This window comes from Heteronotia binoei, chromosome 19 (genome assembly GCF_032191835.1).
Source record: "Heteronotia binoei isolate CCM8104 ecotype False Entrance Well chromosome 19, APGP_CSIRO_Hbin_v1, whole genome shotgun sequence".
In the NCBI taxonomy this organism is placed as follows: Eukaryota; Metazoa; Chordata; class Lepidosauria; order Squamata; family Gekkonidae; genus Heteronotia; species Heteronotia binoei.
In genome coordinates this window covers 38,636,192-38,649,535 of record NC_083241.1, presented here as the reverse complement: position 1 = coordinate 38,649,535, position 13,344 = coordinate 38,636,192, and the positions used below count along the sequence as shown (strand labels likewise).

Sequence of the window (13,344 nt, the reverse complement as noted above, 5' to 3'; positions counted from 1 at the left end):
TGGCAATGAAGGGGGACCCCTGAATAACTAATGAATACCCCTATAATAACAAATGAAAATATGCTTTTGCCTTCAAAAGCAAAAAGGGTGTCTGATGCAGTGTGTTAGAAGCAGATAGCCTTCAATGGGTATGGATTCACAGATGTGTATTGGATAACAGAGGGACCTCTCTGAGAAGCTTCTTGCTAAAGCTGATAATGCATGAAGACAGGACATATGGAAAAATACTAGAAATTACAGGAAGACGGGGCATGTTGAGTTAGATAAGCCTGGGGGCCTGCCTGCTTGTTTTGGGTGTGAATAAAAATGGTCTGAATGAGAAGAATTGTAACTTAGTCAGTTTGGAGGCTTATGGCCGGCTAAGTTCTGCCTTGATATCAAAGAAAAAACCTTTCAACACAGTGACGAATGCGGACCTCGTTATTTCTCTGCTTCAGCAACCCTGCTGAAAAAAATGATTCTTACATCTTACCGGAGAAAAAAAAATACTGTCAAGTCCAAAGTCAGAGTGGGGCCAGTGGATACACCCAGGCCTCATTTTGGCAGGAGTTCACAAGAGCGGAGCTCTGTAACCCCTACATTTTATTGTGTTATTTCTTTCTTACCACCCCCCTCCCAAACCCCCCCTTTGCTTATGGGCTCCATTGTTCAACCGCCCTCCCCCCAGTGAAAATTTTGCTGAACTGTAAGATTTGACAAACTGTCTAATATTTCCCCCCACAGAAAATGGGAAAATAACCAAAACATACAAAGCAGACAGATGGAAATCTTCCTCATGCCACTGTGGCCACATAGGAGAAAGTAATTTAAAAAGTATGATGAGAGCAAGGTTTTATGATGACAATTCTAATTCATGAAGCATTTTAAGGTAGATGCTGAGCTGATCTAATTTAGTGCACTTTCTGGCGATGTCAGGGGTATGTGGCATGCCAATGAGTTGTGCTCATGAGTGGCACCTCTTTTTCTATGAAATGACCCCCGGGCACACCAATATACCTGGCATTGTGCTGTTCCTCCCCTCTCAAAACTTTCTTCATGTTTTTAAATTTATGACCAATACTCCTTCTAAGGTGTCTTGTGAGCAAAAATTCAACTTTGTGAGTTACTGGAATTAAAGTTGCGAGCAAGTGATTTGACTACTGCATAAATTAGTCTGCTCTGGGGCCATCCACCCTGAGCCAGAACAAAAATGTACGAGTCGGAGGCTAAAAAACGGTAAGCTAGCTCATACTAACTCAGCTTAGAGGGAACACTGTTTATGATATTTGCTGTGTACAGCAGGTGATATGGTTTGTTTTAATCCACACAACAACCCTGTGAGGTAGCCGTGGCTGAGGGAGAATTATTGGCCCAAGATCAGCCAGGGGTGTTTCACAGCAAGTGGGCATTTGAACTGGTGCCTACCTGCTGAATTGAGCCCTCTAACCATTATGCTACACTACCCTTCTTGGCATCACCGTTCTTGCGCTGAGATGCTTTCGAGTTCTCTGCTAACTGCTTTCAAGGGGCAGTGCGCTACATGGGTGTGGAAGGATTCCTTCTTGTTGATTACATTTTGGAAATGTTACCAGGCTGACATATTCTTGAACGGTTGCAAGGTCACCACATTGCTGATAAAAAGATCCTGTGCAAAGAACATCTGGAAACCAGCAGCGGACTCTCGAGAGCTCTCGGAATCCAGCAGCGGACTCTCGGAATACATGTGCCGGGTTGCTTCAGGCGGCCAACTTGTTCAAGGGTCTTATCTCAAATTTGCAGCCTCCCCCCTTCTAGCATTATCTTAATTCAATGCTGCTGTTTCTTCTGGTGGGGCAGAAAGCATCGCTTCTCTCTGAGATGCAAGTGAGGAGTACCTAGATTATTCTGAGCCTTTTCTCTTGGCCTTTGTTTGCGCATCTTGAAGCCTTTCGTTTGCTATTGGCTACCTATGATCACATGATCACGACCACATGATTAGAATCTATCCAGTTTTAATCTCTTGCTTCCTCCATGGGGTTTTGGGAGTCCTTTTGGGCTCTCCCGTCCTCCATTCCATCCTCACAACAATCCTATGAGGTAGGCTAGGCTGAGCCATTACCACCCAAAGCTACTTAGACAAGAGATACGGACCCATGGTTGTTTGGTAAAATTCCATCCCTCTAACCACAACTCCACAATGCCCGTCTCACACTGGCAGGGATCCCCAAGCTTCTTTTTTTTTAGTCTGTGGGTTTCTTTGGAATTCTGCAAAATGGCTGCCACGGGAGGCGGAGCTAGCCACAAAATGGCAGCTCCATCTCACCTTCAGCCACACAGTGATGATTCTTATGCTGGGGTGGCAGGTTGTTTTATATTGTTGTAAACTGCCTAGAGAGTTTTGGCTCTGGGCAGTATAGAGATTTGAATAACAACAACCAGGATGGGTTTTTTTCAGCAGGAATGCACAGAACACAGTTCCTGCTGGCTTGGCTGCAGGGGATATGGCCTAATCTGTAAATGAGTTCCTGCTGGGCTTTTCCTATACAAAACAGCGGTGGCATCTGGGGTGTGTGGCCTAATATGCAAACGAGTTCCTGCTGGGCTTTTCCTACAAAAAAGCCCTGACAACAACAACAACAAATATCTGCGCAATCAACTCTCCAATTGCCAGTAAGAAGCCCTGCTAGACAAAAGCCCCCTCTGGACCTGCTCATTTTCTAAAAACATGCAGTGGGCACCAGGAAAGGTGTTGGTGGGCAGCAATGGTGCCCACGGGTAACAAGTTGGGCGACTCTGCGCTATGGCAACCCTGACGTTTCATACTTGACCATACTCATGTACTTTGGGCACAGCGTACGGGTAACCGGGGTAGGAGCAGACGGGAAGCAGTCACTGGGCCAGCCAGCTATGAGTTAATACTATTACTCCCTGTAGCCAAAGATGTGTTGTGCAAACTGCTTGCCCAGAGAGAGAGTTTGAGACGGGCCAGCCAAACGCAAGCAAGCGTCGTCCCCTTCCCTCCAACTGGAGACCAAACCTCGTTGAGGTCACTGCAGGTTAGCCAGAATCCTTTGGGCATGCTTGGCTAGCTAGGCGAGGCAGAACAGTCCGTTGGGTGGCTGCCTGTTGTAGGAAAACCGATGCGCATAGAGGGGGTCAGCAAACTGTGAAGACGCTGAGTTCAAATCTTACTTTGTCCATGAACTGATCCTATTGGTCCACTTTATAGGGTGGGTGTCAGGATTACTGAGATAGTTTGTTTTATTGACAACATTTCTGTCCCCTGCCTTGCCGTCCAATCAGGACTACCAGCAATTGAAAATGCTGTTTAAATGCTCATTGTGTGAAGAGTTTGTGTTGTCCTCAGTAAAGGCAGCAACTGCAGGGTTAAAAAGGCTAGGTGAGGTGATCCTCCAGAATTAGTAGCTTGTGACATTCAGTCCTGTGTTCTCTTTAGCAATTACTGCTTGAGCTTAATCCCTACTGCCCCTATTATCACCTGAAATAAAACCTTGAATTTGTGTGTCTACACATGCGGATATTCATTTCCTGTTGTTAGGCCATTTGTGAGTGGGGGAGAGAGAAGAGTTCTTTTGTAGACTTGAAATTTGTAGCAAAATCACTCTGATTCCGAGAAAAGGTTGTCTTCCAACTGTTTACTGTCACTGTTTCCCCAAACCTGCTGCGGATTTGCTGCTGTTTCTCTAACTTCTTTCTGAAACTAGTCACATGGTTGGTCCAAGCCAACTGGGGATCACATATTCTCACGTCATCGCAGCCAATCAGGGATAACAAATTCTCATGAATGAGTCTAGCAAAAGGGTGAGCACATGTTCTCACAAGTAAGAGTCTGCTTGCGGAGAGGGCGGGATATAAATGTAAAGTAATAAATAAATAAATAAATAATAATCCCAACCAATTACGGATCACATACTTTCACAAGTGATCCCAGTCAGACAGGCATAATATATTCTCATGAGTGAGTCTACCCAAATGGTGGTCACATAATTAGAAGTGATACCAGCCAATCAGGGATAATAGACTCCCATGAGTGAGCCCAGCTAAATGATGATTACATATTCTCTCAAGCAATTCTAGCCAATCAGGATAACATATTCTCACAAGGGATCCCAGCCAAACAGGGACAATGTATTCTCATAAGGGATCCCAGCCAATCAGGGACAACATATTCTCACAAGCAATGTTCCCTCTAAGCTGCAGTCTTGTGAGCAAAAATTCTACTTCATGAGCTACTTGCATTAAAGTTGTGAGCTACTGGCATTAGTGAGCTATTGGCATTAAAGTTGGGAGTTACTGCATAAATTAGTGTGCGCTGGGGTCATCCTTCCTGACAAAAAAGTGTGAGCTGGAGGCTAAATAGCTGTGAGCTAGCCCACGCTAATTCAGCTTAGAGGGATCACTGCTCACAGGTGAGCCTAGCCAGATGGCGACTACACAGCAAATGGGATCATACTGAGTTGACACATAACCTGCTGCAGCTGACTATAGGCTGGTATCGCTATGGTCAAACAATTTCACCCTTTTGTCTGTGAAAAGACTCAAGAGTCCCTCTTTTCATGCCTCCCTCGTTCATTCACCCTAGACTACTGCTATTCGCTTTTCACAAAAAGGGAACGCCAGCCTAGCGGTTGTTGCATTTCAGGTCGAAGTGGGATTCAAACCCAGGCCCAAGTTCTACACCTGGCAGCCCTTGCTCTCAATACGTCACGGGAACAGAAGGCAGCTAGAAACACTGTTCCTGTTTGCCTCCAAGCCGTTAGATCAGGCAGCGAAGCCAACATGCCCTTTGTCTTTCCAGGAGAGGGTGTTTTGCGAGCTGAGTCACAGCCAATCTCCAGCTCTGAATTGCTCATGTGACTCGGCCCCAGAAGAACAGCTACAGACAGGTGAGGTCTGGACTGCACTCAGACCCAATTCTCCCTGAGGCAATATGAGCTATAGCACACAGAAGGCTCATGTCACTAAAGTCTGCTCTTTCTCCCTCTGCAAAGAAGTCAGAAAACGCATATGTCAGGGAGCCTAGATCTCTGCTTTACCCGTGTGATTTCTATATGTCAGGAAATAGGACACACTATGGTTTTGTTACATCACAAATGCCCCAACCTTCTTTGAGACTTGCAGTGATATTTGGCGGTCAGACACGACACGGTGGGTGAGCCACAAAATGGCCGCCCCAGCTTACCTTCAGATTCTTGTGCTGCGGTGGCCGCTGCGACAAGTTTTTAAAAATTTGCCCACCCAATCAAATCTCCAATAGCCAATCAGAAGCCTTGCTGGGCCAAGAAATGCATTGGCGCCAACAGGCGCCGTGTTTGGGGACCACTACATTAAGTGAACCCCCCTGACTGTCATGGCATGGTAAATTCCAGACACCCACGTCAGGAGGAATGACCCCTGGTTCACCAGAAGGAGCCCAAGAATTCTGTTCTTGAGGACGTGACTGACGGCTTTCTCTCACATCAAATGGTGCCGTGTCTCGGGTTAACCGCTGACCTTTTGGCAGAGGAAGAGAAGGCAACGGGAGGCCCACACAAGACCTCTGCGCTCTAGTGTTGCTGTTGTGCGTCTGACCGACAGGGCACCCCGGGCCCGTGGGAAGAAAAAGCCGATTCATCACACAGCCGACCTGTGGGACCTCATTTCCCAGAATTCCTTCTTTCTTGTCCTACTTCACCCTGCTCTGTTTGCCTCCTAATCATCTCTGAAAGAGGGCATAATGTCCCTCTCTGACATAGGACTATGAAGAATGTCAGAAGGAGAAAGACGCTTCTTTTAATTCCAATAAGAACAGGCAGTTCGGTGCGTTAATCTAGCGCAGGGGTGGGAGCCGTATGTGGCTCTCTTTCACGCATATTGGGTGGCTCTTGAAGCTCCCACTGCCCCATCAGCTGGCTTGGAGAAAGCATTGTCTCTTTATATCACTTAGCCAAGCCAAGCCAGCTTGGAGAATGCTTTTGAAATTAAAGTTGCTTTTTTCCCACCTCTTTCTCCTTCCCCTCTTCTCCATCTATTTTCCTTCCATCCTTCCTTCCTCCCTCCCTTCCGCCCGCCCTCAGATATCTGATATTCACGTCTTGTGGCTCTCAAACATCTGATGTTTATTCTATGCGGCCCTTACGTTAAGCAAGTTTGGCCACCCCTAATCTATTGCATGGAAAACTGACTGAAAACGGTTACAAATCAGGCAATTCATATTATGCCTGTTAAAATGCTACAGGAGACATTGGACTGCTGGTGTCTTAGTTTTTAATTAATTGTTTTTGGTATCATCGATTTTTGTGATTTTATTATGTTGCGAGCCACCTTGTGCCCACTCATGGGATAGGGTGAGATATAAATTAAATAAATACATTCATTAAAACTTTGGTTTATTAAAACTTTTTGGCTCCACCCCCAAAGTGCACAGATATTTCTTGAGTCAGACCTGGCACCCTAATCCTAAGCATGTAAGAACAGACAGCAACTGTACAACAAAGTGGGAAAAGCATTCTGAGGCATTCTTAATTCTCTGATATGGCTTTCTGTCTTTCCATCTAAGGAAGGAGCACAGCTGGAAGAAGAGTACTGCAGATATATGCCCCACCCTTTTCTCTGAATCAGTCTCAGAGCGGCTTACAATCTCCTGCATCTTCTTCCCCCACCACAACAGACACCCTGTGAGGTGGGTGGGGCTGAGAGGGCTCTCCTAGCAGCTACCCTTTCAAGGACAACTTCTGTGGACCCAAGGCCATTCTAGCAGCTGCAAGGGGAGGAGTGGGGATTCAAACCTGGTTCTCCCAGGGAAGAGTCCACCTACTTAACCACTGCATCCTTGCCCCACCATTTGACACCATCACCTTAAACCCAACTTAACCCACCCTGGTCAGAAAGTTTTGACAAAAAAGTTTTTAAAAATATCTTGTTTTATTTCATCACTCTTTTGACAAAGTTGGTCACCTTGCTATAAATTACCCAAGCAGTATGAAGCAACATTGAATAAACATTTAAATCTTTAAAAAACACACACACACACACAACACAAATTATAACTTTAAACGCTGTTATGGCTATTTGAACGAGTCCTTTCCTGGCTTCCCCTGTCTTACATCTCTCCAAAGACCCCTGGGCCTATCCAGCACTGAACCTAGAGGAATTCAGAGTGTTACCAACTCTGCTTTGGGAAATTCTTGAAGATTTTTCTGGAAATGTGTGACCTGGGCATGGAGGAGTTTGGAGAGGGGAGGGTAGAATGCCATTTCCTCCAGGGGAACTGATTTCCATCACCTGGAGATAAACTGCAATTTCAAGAGAATTCCAGGTCCCATGTGGAGGTTGGAGACCCCACTGAATTCAGTGTAGCTAGCACCCCCTTTGTGCCCTTAGTCAAAAGGCAGAAGTATGTGCTATGATCTAGAGCAGGGGCGTCAAACATTTATTTATTTAATTTATTTATTACTTAAACATGCAACCCAGGGGCTGAATCAGGTCCCCGGAGGGCTCCTATCTAAGCTTGCCAATCCCCAGGTCCCAGAGGGGGGGTTCTTCTGCTTTCCCAGGCTACTTCGCGCCCCCAGTCAGCTGGCTGGTGGTGGTGGTGGGGAAGCCCCGCCCCCAGAGGGCCATGTGCATTTCCAGCTCCGGAGGCTTCAGTCTCCGATTGAAAGATTTCCTCTTGGGACTGTGTGTCTGTGTTACTTTGAAGAAGTTTGCAGCAACTCATGAGTAGAGGTTAGTAGAGGCACCAAATTTTCAGTATATTATCTAGTGCCTCTCCCCAAAGTACCCCCCAAGTTTCAAAACGATTGGACTAGGGGGTCCAATTCTATGAGCCTCAAAAGAAGGTGCCCCTATCCTTCATTATTTCCTATGGAAGGAAGACATTTAAAAAGGTGTGCTGTCCCTTTAAATGTGATGGCCAGAACTCCCTTGGAGTTCAATTATGCTTGTCACACCCTTGTTCCTGGCTCTGCCCCGATGTCTCCTGGCTCCACCCCAAAGTCTCCTGGCTCCACCCCCAAAGTCCCCAGATATTTCTTGAATTGGACATGGCAACCCTACTCCTATCAGGCCCCCGAGGAACTGGCTATCATCTGCTTCCTTCTCTCTCTCTCTTGCTTCCTTCTGCATCACAGCTTGCTTTGCCAGGCTCTCTCAATCGCACAGCAGAGCTACTGAGCCAAGCCTCTCTTCCTTCTATTGGCTGAGGCTCCTCCCCCTCCTGATCTCCTGGAGAAGCAAAGAAAGAGCCAGAGCCTCCTTTGCCCATTTCCCTGGACCCCATAGGAGAGATACAAAGAAAGCACCTTTAAGACTAATGCGTGCTAATGTTTTGATCATTTAAAAAAAAAATCTTTGTGTTTGTCTGTGTCCTCGATAAAGTTTATATCTCTGCTACTTGGCATTACATTTTATGACACACATGGCCCGGCCCAACAAAGTCTCATTTATGTCAGATCTGGCCCTCATAACAAATGAGTTTGACACCTCTGCCCTAGAGGATTCCCCCAGAGCAGAAAGGAACCTGCATCAATTGCATGATTCAAAACTGAAATGTGTATTGCTTGCAAATGGAAGGAGGAGTTAAAAATGGCTGACATCTGAGAGAAAGCTGGAAAGGAAAGATCCAGAGAGCAGCTGCAAAGGAGAAAAGGCAGTCCCTGAGCTGGAAGAATCTCTCTCCCCTCCCCACCCCCATTCCCAAAGAAAGCTAGGCACTGCCTTCCTCTGTCTTTTATATGCATCTTGCCAGCCACGCCCCTTTCATGGCTCCCTTACCTTGCTCATGAAGAGGTCCTTACTCCTGAGCAGGCCTTTCCTTGTGTGTGTGTGAAGTGGTGATTTATGGCAACCTGACTGCACTTTCAAGGCAGGGGGTTAAGCAGAGGTGGTTGGCTGTTGCCTTCCTCTGCAGAATCAGGGTTGCCAGCCTCCAGGTGGGCCTGGAGATCTGCTTTTACAACAGACCTCCAGCCATCAGAGATCAGCTCCCCTGGAGAAAATGGCTACTTTGAAGGGTGGGCTCTATGGCAGGAGTGTCTGCATCTCTCTTTAAATCACTTCTCCAAGCCAAGCTAGCTGGCAGCTTGGAGAGTGCATTTAAAATTAAAGTTGCTTTCTTTCCAACTCCACCTCCCCCAGCTATTTGCCTCCCTCCTTCCTTCCATCCCTTTCTTGCAGCTCTCAAACATCTGACATTCATGTCTTGCAGCTGTCATGCATCTGAAGTTTATTCTATGTGGCTCTTATGTTAAACAAGTTTGGCCACCCCTGCTCTGGACTGATACAAGCAGAAATGGCTGCCTATTCTCTGGCTAGCACTAGAACTGGATCTTATCAATATTCGAATAGAGCTTAGGAGCCGAGAGGAGCTGGGAAAGGAACATCTGTCTGCAGAGGTGGCTTTATTTTAAAATGTGGGAAGACCATCTCAGAAAATATAAGTTCTTGGTACTGAGGATTTTGCAAAAAGCAGTTTCTTGTCCCACCTTGTGGATGAACTAGTTCCGTGTTCTATTTTAGGATTGCTAAAATTTGCAATTCATAAGAGTCCCGTGGCACAGAGTGTTAACGCTGCAGTACTGCAGTTCTAAGCTCTGCTCATGACCTGAGTTTGATTCCGGCAGAAGCTGGGTTCAGATAGCCGGCTCGAGGTTGACTCAGTCTTCCATCCTTCTGAGGTTGGTAAAATGAGTTCCCAGCTTGCTGGGGGGAAAGTGTAGATGACTGAGGAAGGCAATGGCAAAAAGGAAAGGTCCCCTGTGCAGGCACCAGTTTCTGACTCTGGGGTGACGTTGCTTTCACGTTTTCATGGCAGACTTTTTTTTTTTTTTTGGCATATAAATCAAAATTTTATTATAGACTCATAATTCATGCCTATTCCAACAGAAAAGTGTACAACAATAACAAATCAAAAACAACAAAACTTAATAACATCTCACCGGAGTTAACATAACCTAAAGTTGATCTATCTCTTTGGAGATTACTTCATATGTTACCATTCCACACTTCTTAATATGTATATATGTATGTCTATTTATATATTTTTATTTTTTTTAATTTTTAGTAGAGGAATAATGAAGCTTAACAATACTATCTTCCCTAACACATTTTTAAAGTTTAATACCACAATCATTCAATATTTCCTTCTTCTTCTATAACTTCATTATTCCTTCTACTCTCAAAAAAAATCAATAAAATTAAATTCTAACAAAATATCTCTGTAAAAAAAAAGTCTGCTGTGAAAGTAATGTCAGAGTCGGAAATGACTGGTGCTTACACAGGAGACTACCTTTACCTTTTAAGATTTGCAACCCCCCCCCCCCCACCTTCCCAACCAGTTGCAGTTTGCAAGCTCTGACTGGCATTAGGGAAACCAGTTGGTCAGTGCAAATGACTTTTAATCCTTCAGATTTTGAGAGAGACCTGTAGAAATCTTTCAGTGCAGGGAACTCCTCTTTTGGACTCCAGCGGATGATTCAGAACCACCTTCTGTTGCGTTGTAACCACGTTGCTCCCGCCCCTGCTTAGATATCCAAATATTTGCTTGAGAATAAAAAGCATTCCTCTGGGCTTTTTGCGTTTGCCCTATAAACTGCAAGCTTTACTTGTCTTCAGGACACACCTATGTTTGCTTTGGCTTAAGACCAGGGACAGTGTTGGCTCTGCGCAGCTTAAAATCCCGCTCTCGGAACAGCAGAATTCTGCAACCTGCCTATCTTACAGCAAACATGTCTGCATTCTCTTGCGTCAACCCATTTTATTTTGCCACTTCGAATGTCTCACAACGATTATTCCAGCTTTGCTAGTTATAGGGGGGAATCTTTCCAAGTCACCAAGGTACCCCCCCTCTGCCCCAACCACTGGAAATATTAATTTGGTTCCTCTACGGGTTCTAAGATTCTGAATCTTTTATCTGCTTCCTTGCCATTCCCTGCAGTCAGAAGGACTAGAAGTGCTCTCTCACACTTGTTTTAAACAAAGGAAAGCTGAGATTTTGAGGAAGCACACCACCTTCTGCAACTCCCTCGAAATCACACCCACAGCTGCAGAGCCCTGTTTGAATCTCGTTTGCTTCATTACAGACTATTTCCCTGCTGATGAACCAAACTCTTTGAGGAAACCGAGACAAGATAACCCAGAAAGAACCATACCCTTGCAGGGACTTGCTTGTATCCAAGGGACTGTCTTATGTATTTTGGCAAAGAGAAGGGTGAGGGGAAAGAAGACGGAGGTGAGAAGACCCTTAGAATGTCCACGAGACTACGTTTCTCCATTTGAAGACAGTCGTTTTGAGTCCCTGGCTCTAACACTCAGACCCAGTACTGACTGTTTTTTAAAGCTGGGTTGGATGTCCTACAGTACTGGAGCAGTTCTGGATCCTGCTGCCCTCCTGGTCCTTTAGAGACGGGCCCTTTGGCTTCCAGCGTGTTGACAGTCACCAAAGGAGTGCCTTGGTTAGGGTCCATCTTGCGGAAGGTCTCCTGGTCCCCCACAGTTCCGTTTTTGTATTTAGGGGGAGTCCCCTGGACGTTGTGCTTGCCGGTCTTATTACGCTTGTGTAGGTAGAACAGCAAGGGCAAGATCAGGGCCAGAAGCAAGAGGATGAGGCAAATGGGTAGGATAATGCTGAACATATTGGCTTCGATGAAGCTGAGAAGTCTGCCTCGTTCTGTTGGAGAAGCACTGGTTGTCGCTCCGTGGCTCGCTCGTGTGGTCAGAAGTGCGGGTGGCTTGCTGGAACTATGCCCAGGGGTCTCTGACCCTTGTGGCCAGCTTGTAAGCGTCTGGGAAGGTGTGATGCTCTGGGTGGTCGAGCTGGGGCTATTGTCTTGAAGATCGGGCACGTGGAGTAGCGTTACCCCATATGTTGCTGAGGCATTGAAAGCTTCTGTGGTGTATGTCATGGACTCCAAAGCGGGGGGCACTCCCTCGGCCACTAACTCAAATTGGAAGCCGTCCTGCTGCAGATTTGTCCCTGAGTCTTCTGTGTCCCAGATTTCTAACGCCACCAACCCTGTCTCGAGGTCATGCTGGTTGAAGGCATCGATGGAGATGGGATGATCCCCTTTGTCTCTTGGGACTTTCACAAAATGACTATCTTGCGGTGCTCGAAGGATCTTGAAAACTGGAATGCTCTTTGTCTTGTTGGCCAACTCGCTCGCGTCAAGGATGCTGGTGTCAAGGACAATGGTAGTTCCTCTGGGCCAAACGATGTCCTCTTGAGTTTTGACCAAGGCCCGGACTGTTACATTCACCGTTCCTGATATATTGACCCCTCCTGATGTTGCGATGAATTGGAACTCATCTTTGGGGGAAGTGAAATCTGTGAATGTGAAAGTCACTTCCCCATTGTCCACCTGCTTATGTGAAAACTCTCTAGCTGGGTTTTGATTGACTCTGACTTGGCCAAACTGCGGATCCCGGATAAGTCTATAGAACGTGTTTGGCTCTCCTTGTCCTGAAGCCCCTAAAAGGTGATCTTGGGTTAAGGAAGCCATATTCGCCTCTTGGGTGATTTCCAAGGGTGTTTGGTTGGTTGCCCATGTGGTCGCTGGAAGGATCATGACTTCCAGAGAGGTGAAGATGGATGGATTGTGTCCATCAGAGATGGAAAGGTTTAAAGTCCCAGGAGAGTTAGACCCATTGGCAACGAACATTAACTGCCCGTCATTGATATCTGCTTGGGTAAACTGGGTTAGAGGTACTTGCTTATTGTGTACGTTTGCCACAAAGCCCCCAGAAGACCCAGGAAGGATCTCATACTTGATTTCATCCGGGGAGCTGTCAGGATCCATGGCATTCAAGTGTTCTTGAGAGAGCATCATGGGAGAATTCTGGAGTACCTGAAGCACGACTCCTTGGCTGACCATCTGTGGGGGCATCTCGTTGCTATCACTGACTGTGACATTGAATGTTCCGGAAATGATGAGTTCTTCTCCTTTTCGTGGAGGCTGAAGGGATTCCACAGCAATATGCCGGAGCCAAGCATTAAATTTGAAATGGTCGTCGAGGGTACTAGATCCGTGGTGAGCATACTCCAAACCACCATCCGTCAGGTCGGATTGCAGGAAATAGGGATGCTTTCGATTGACCGGCCCATCGGGCAGAGACAAGCTCCCATGAATGGGTAGTTCCGTAACGAGGAATATCACATCGTACGCCGCTCTCTTGGACTCGGGAACTTTGGCAAGGAGGTTAGAAGCATCCAACACAGAGGTGTCAATGACTGCACTTTGGGCCTCTGGAACTGTGAGACCTGAAAAAGAAAGATATGCGCTTGTGAGATCGCCATGGCTCAGTGAAGTTAACAAACATACAGAAGATATCAAGGAGAAGATATATCTCGCCCTCCACTCCGAATCTCAAAGTCCCAGAGCAGCTCACAAT

General features: G+C 46.3%; 2 protein-coding genes across 2 annotated transcripts in view; both read right to left on the bottom strand.

Annotated features, from left to right (window-relative positions):
• SNUPN (snurportin 1) overlaps positions 1 to 13,344 on the bottom strand; it is a 385,834-nt gene that overhangs the window by 105,669 nt on the left and 266,821 nt on the right. The gene's annotated exons all lie outside the window — the stretch shown is intronic.
• The window catches only part of CSPG4 (chondroitin sulfate proteoglycan 4), a 119,229-nt gene continuing 116,582 nt past the window's right edge, over positions 10,698 to 13,344 (bottom strand). Inside the window, exon 10 of the mRNA XM_060260061.1 lies at positions 10,698 to 13,213. Within this exon, the coding sequence (XP_060116044.1) occupies positions 11,268 to 13,213 (1,946 nt within the window). The 3' untranslated portion in view covers positions 10,698 to 11,267. The remainder of the gene's footprint in view (positions 13,214 to 13,344) is intronic.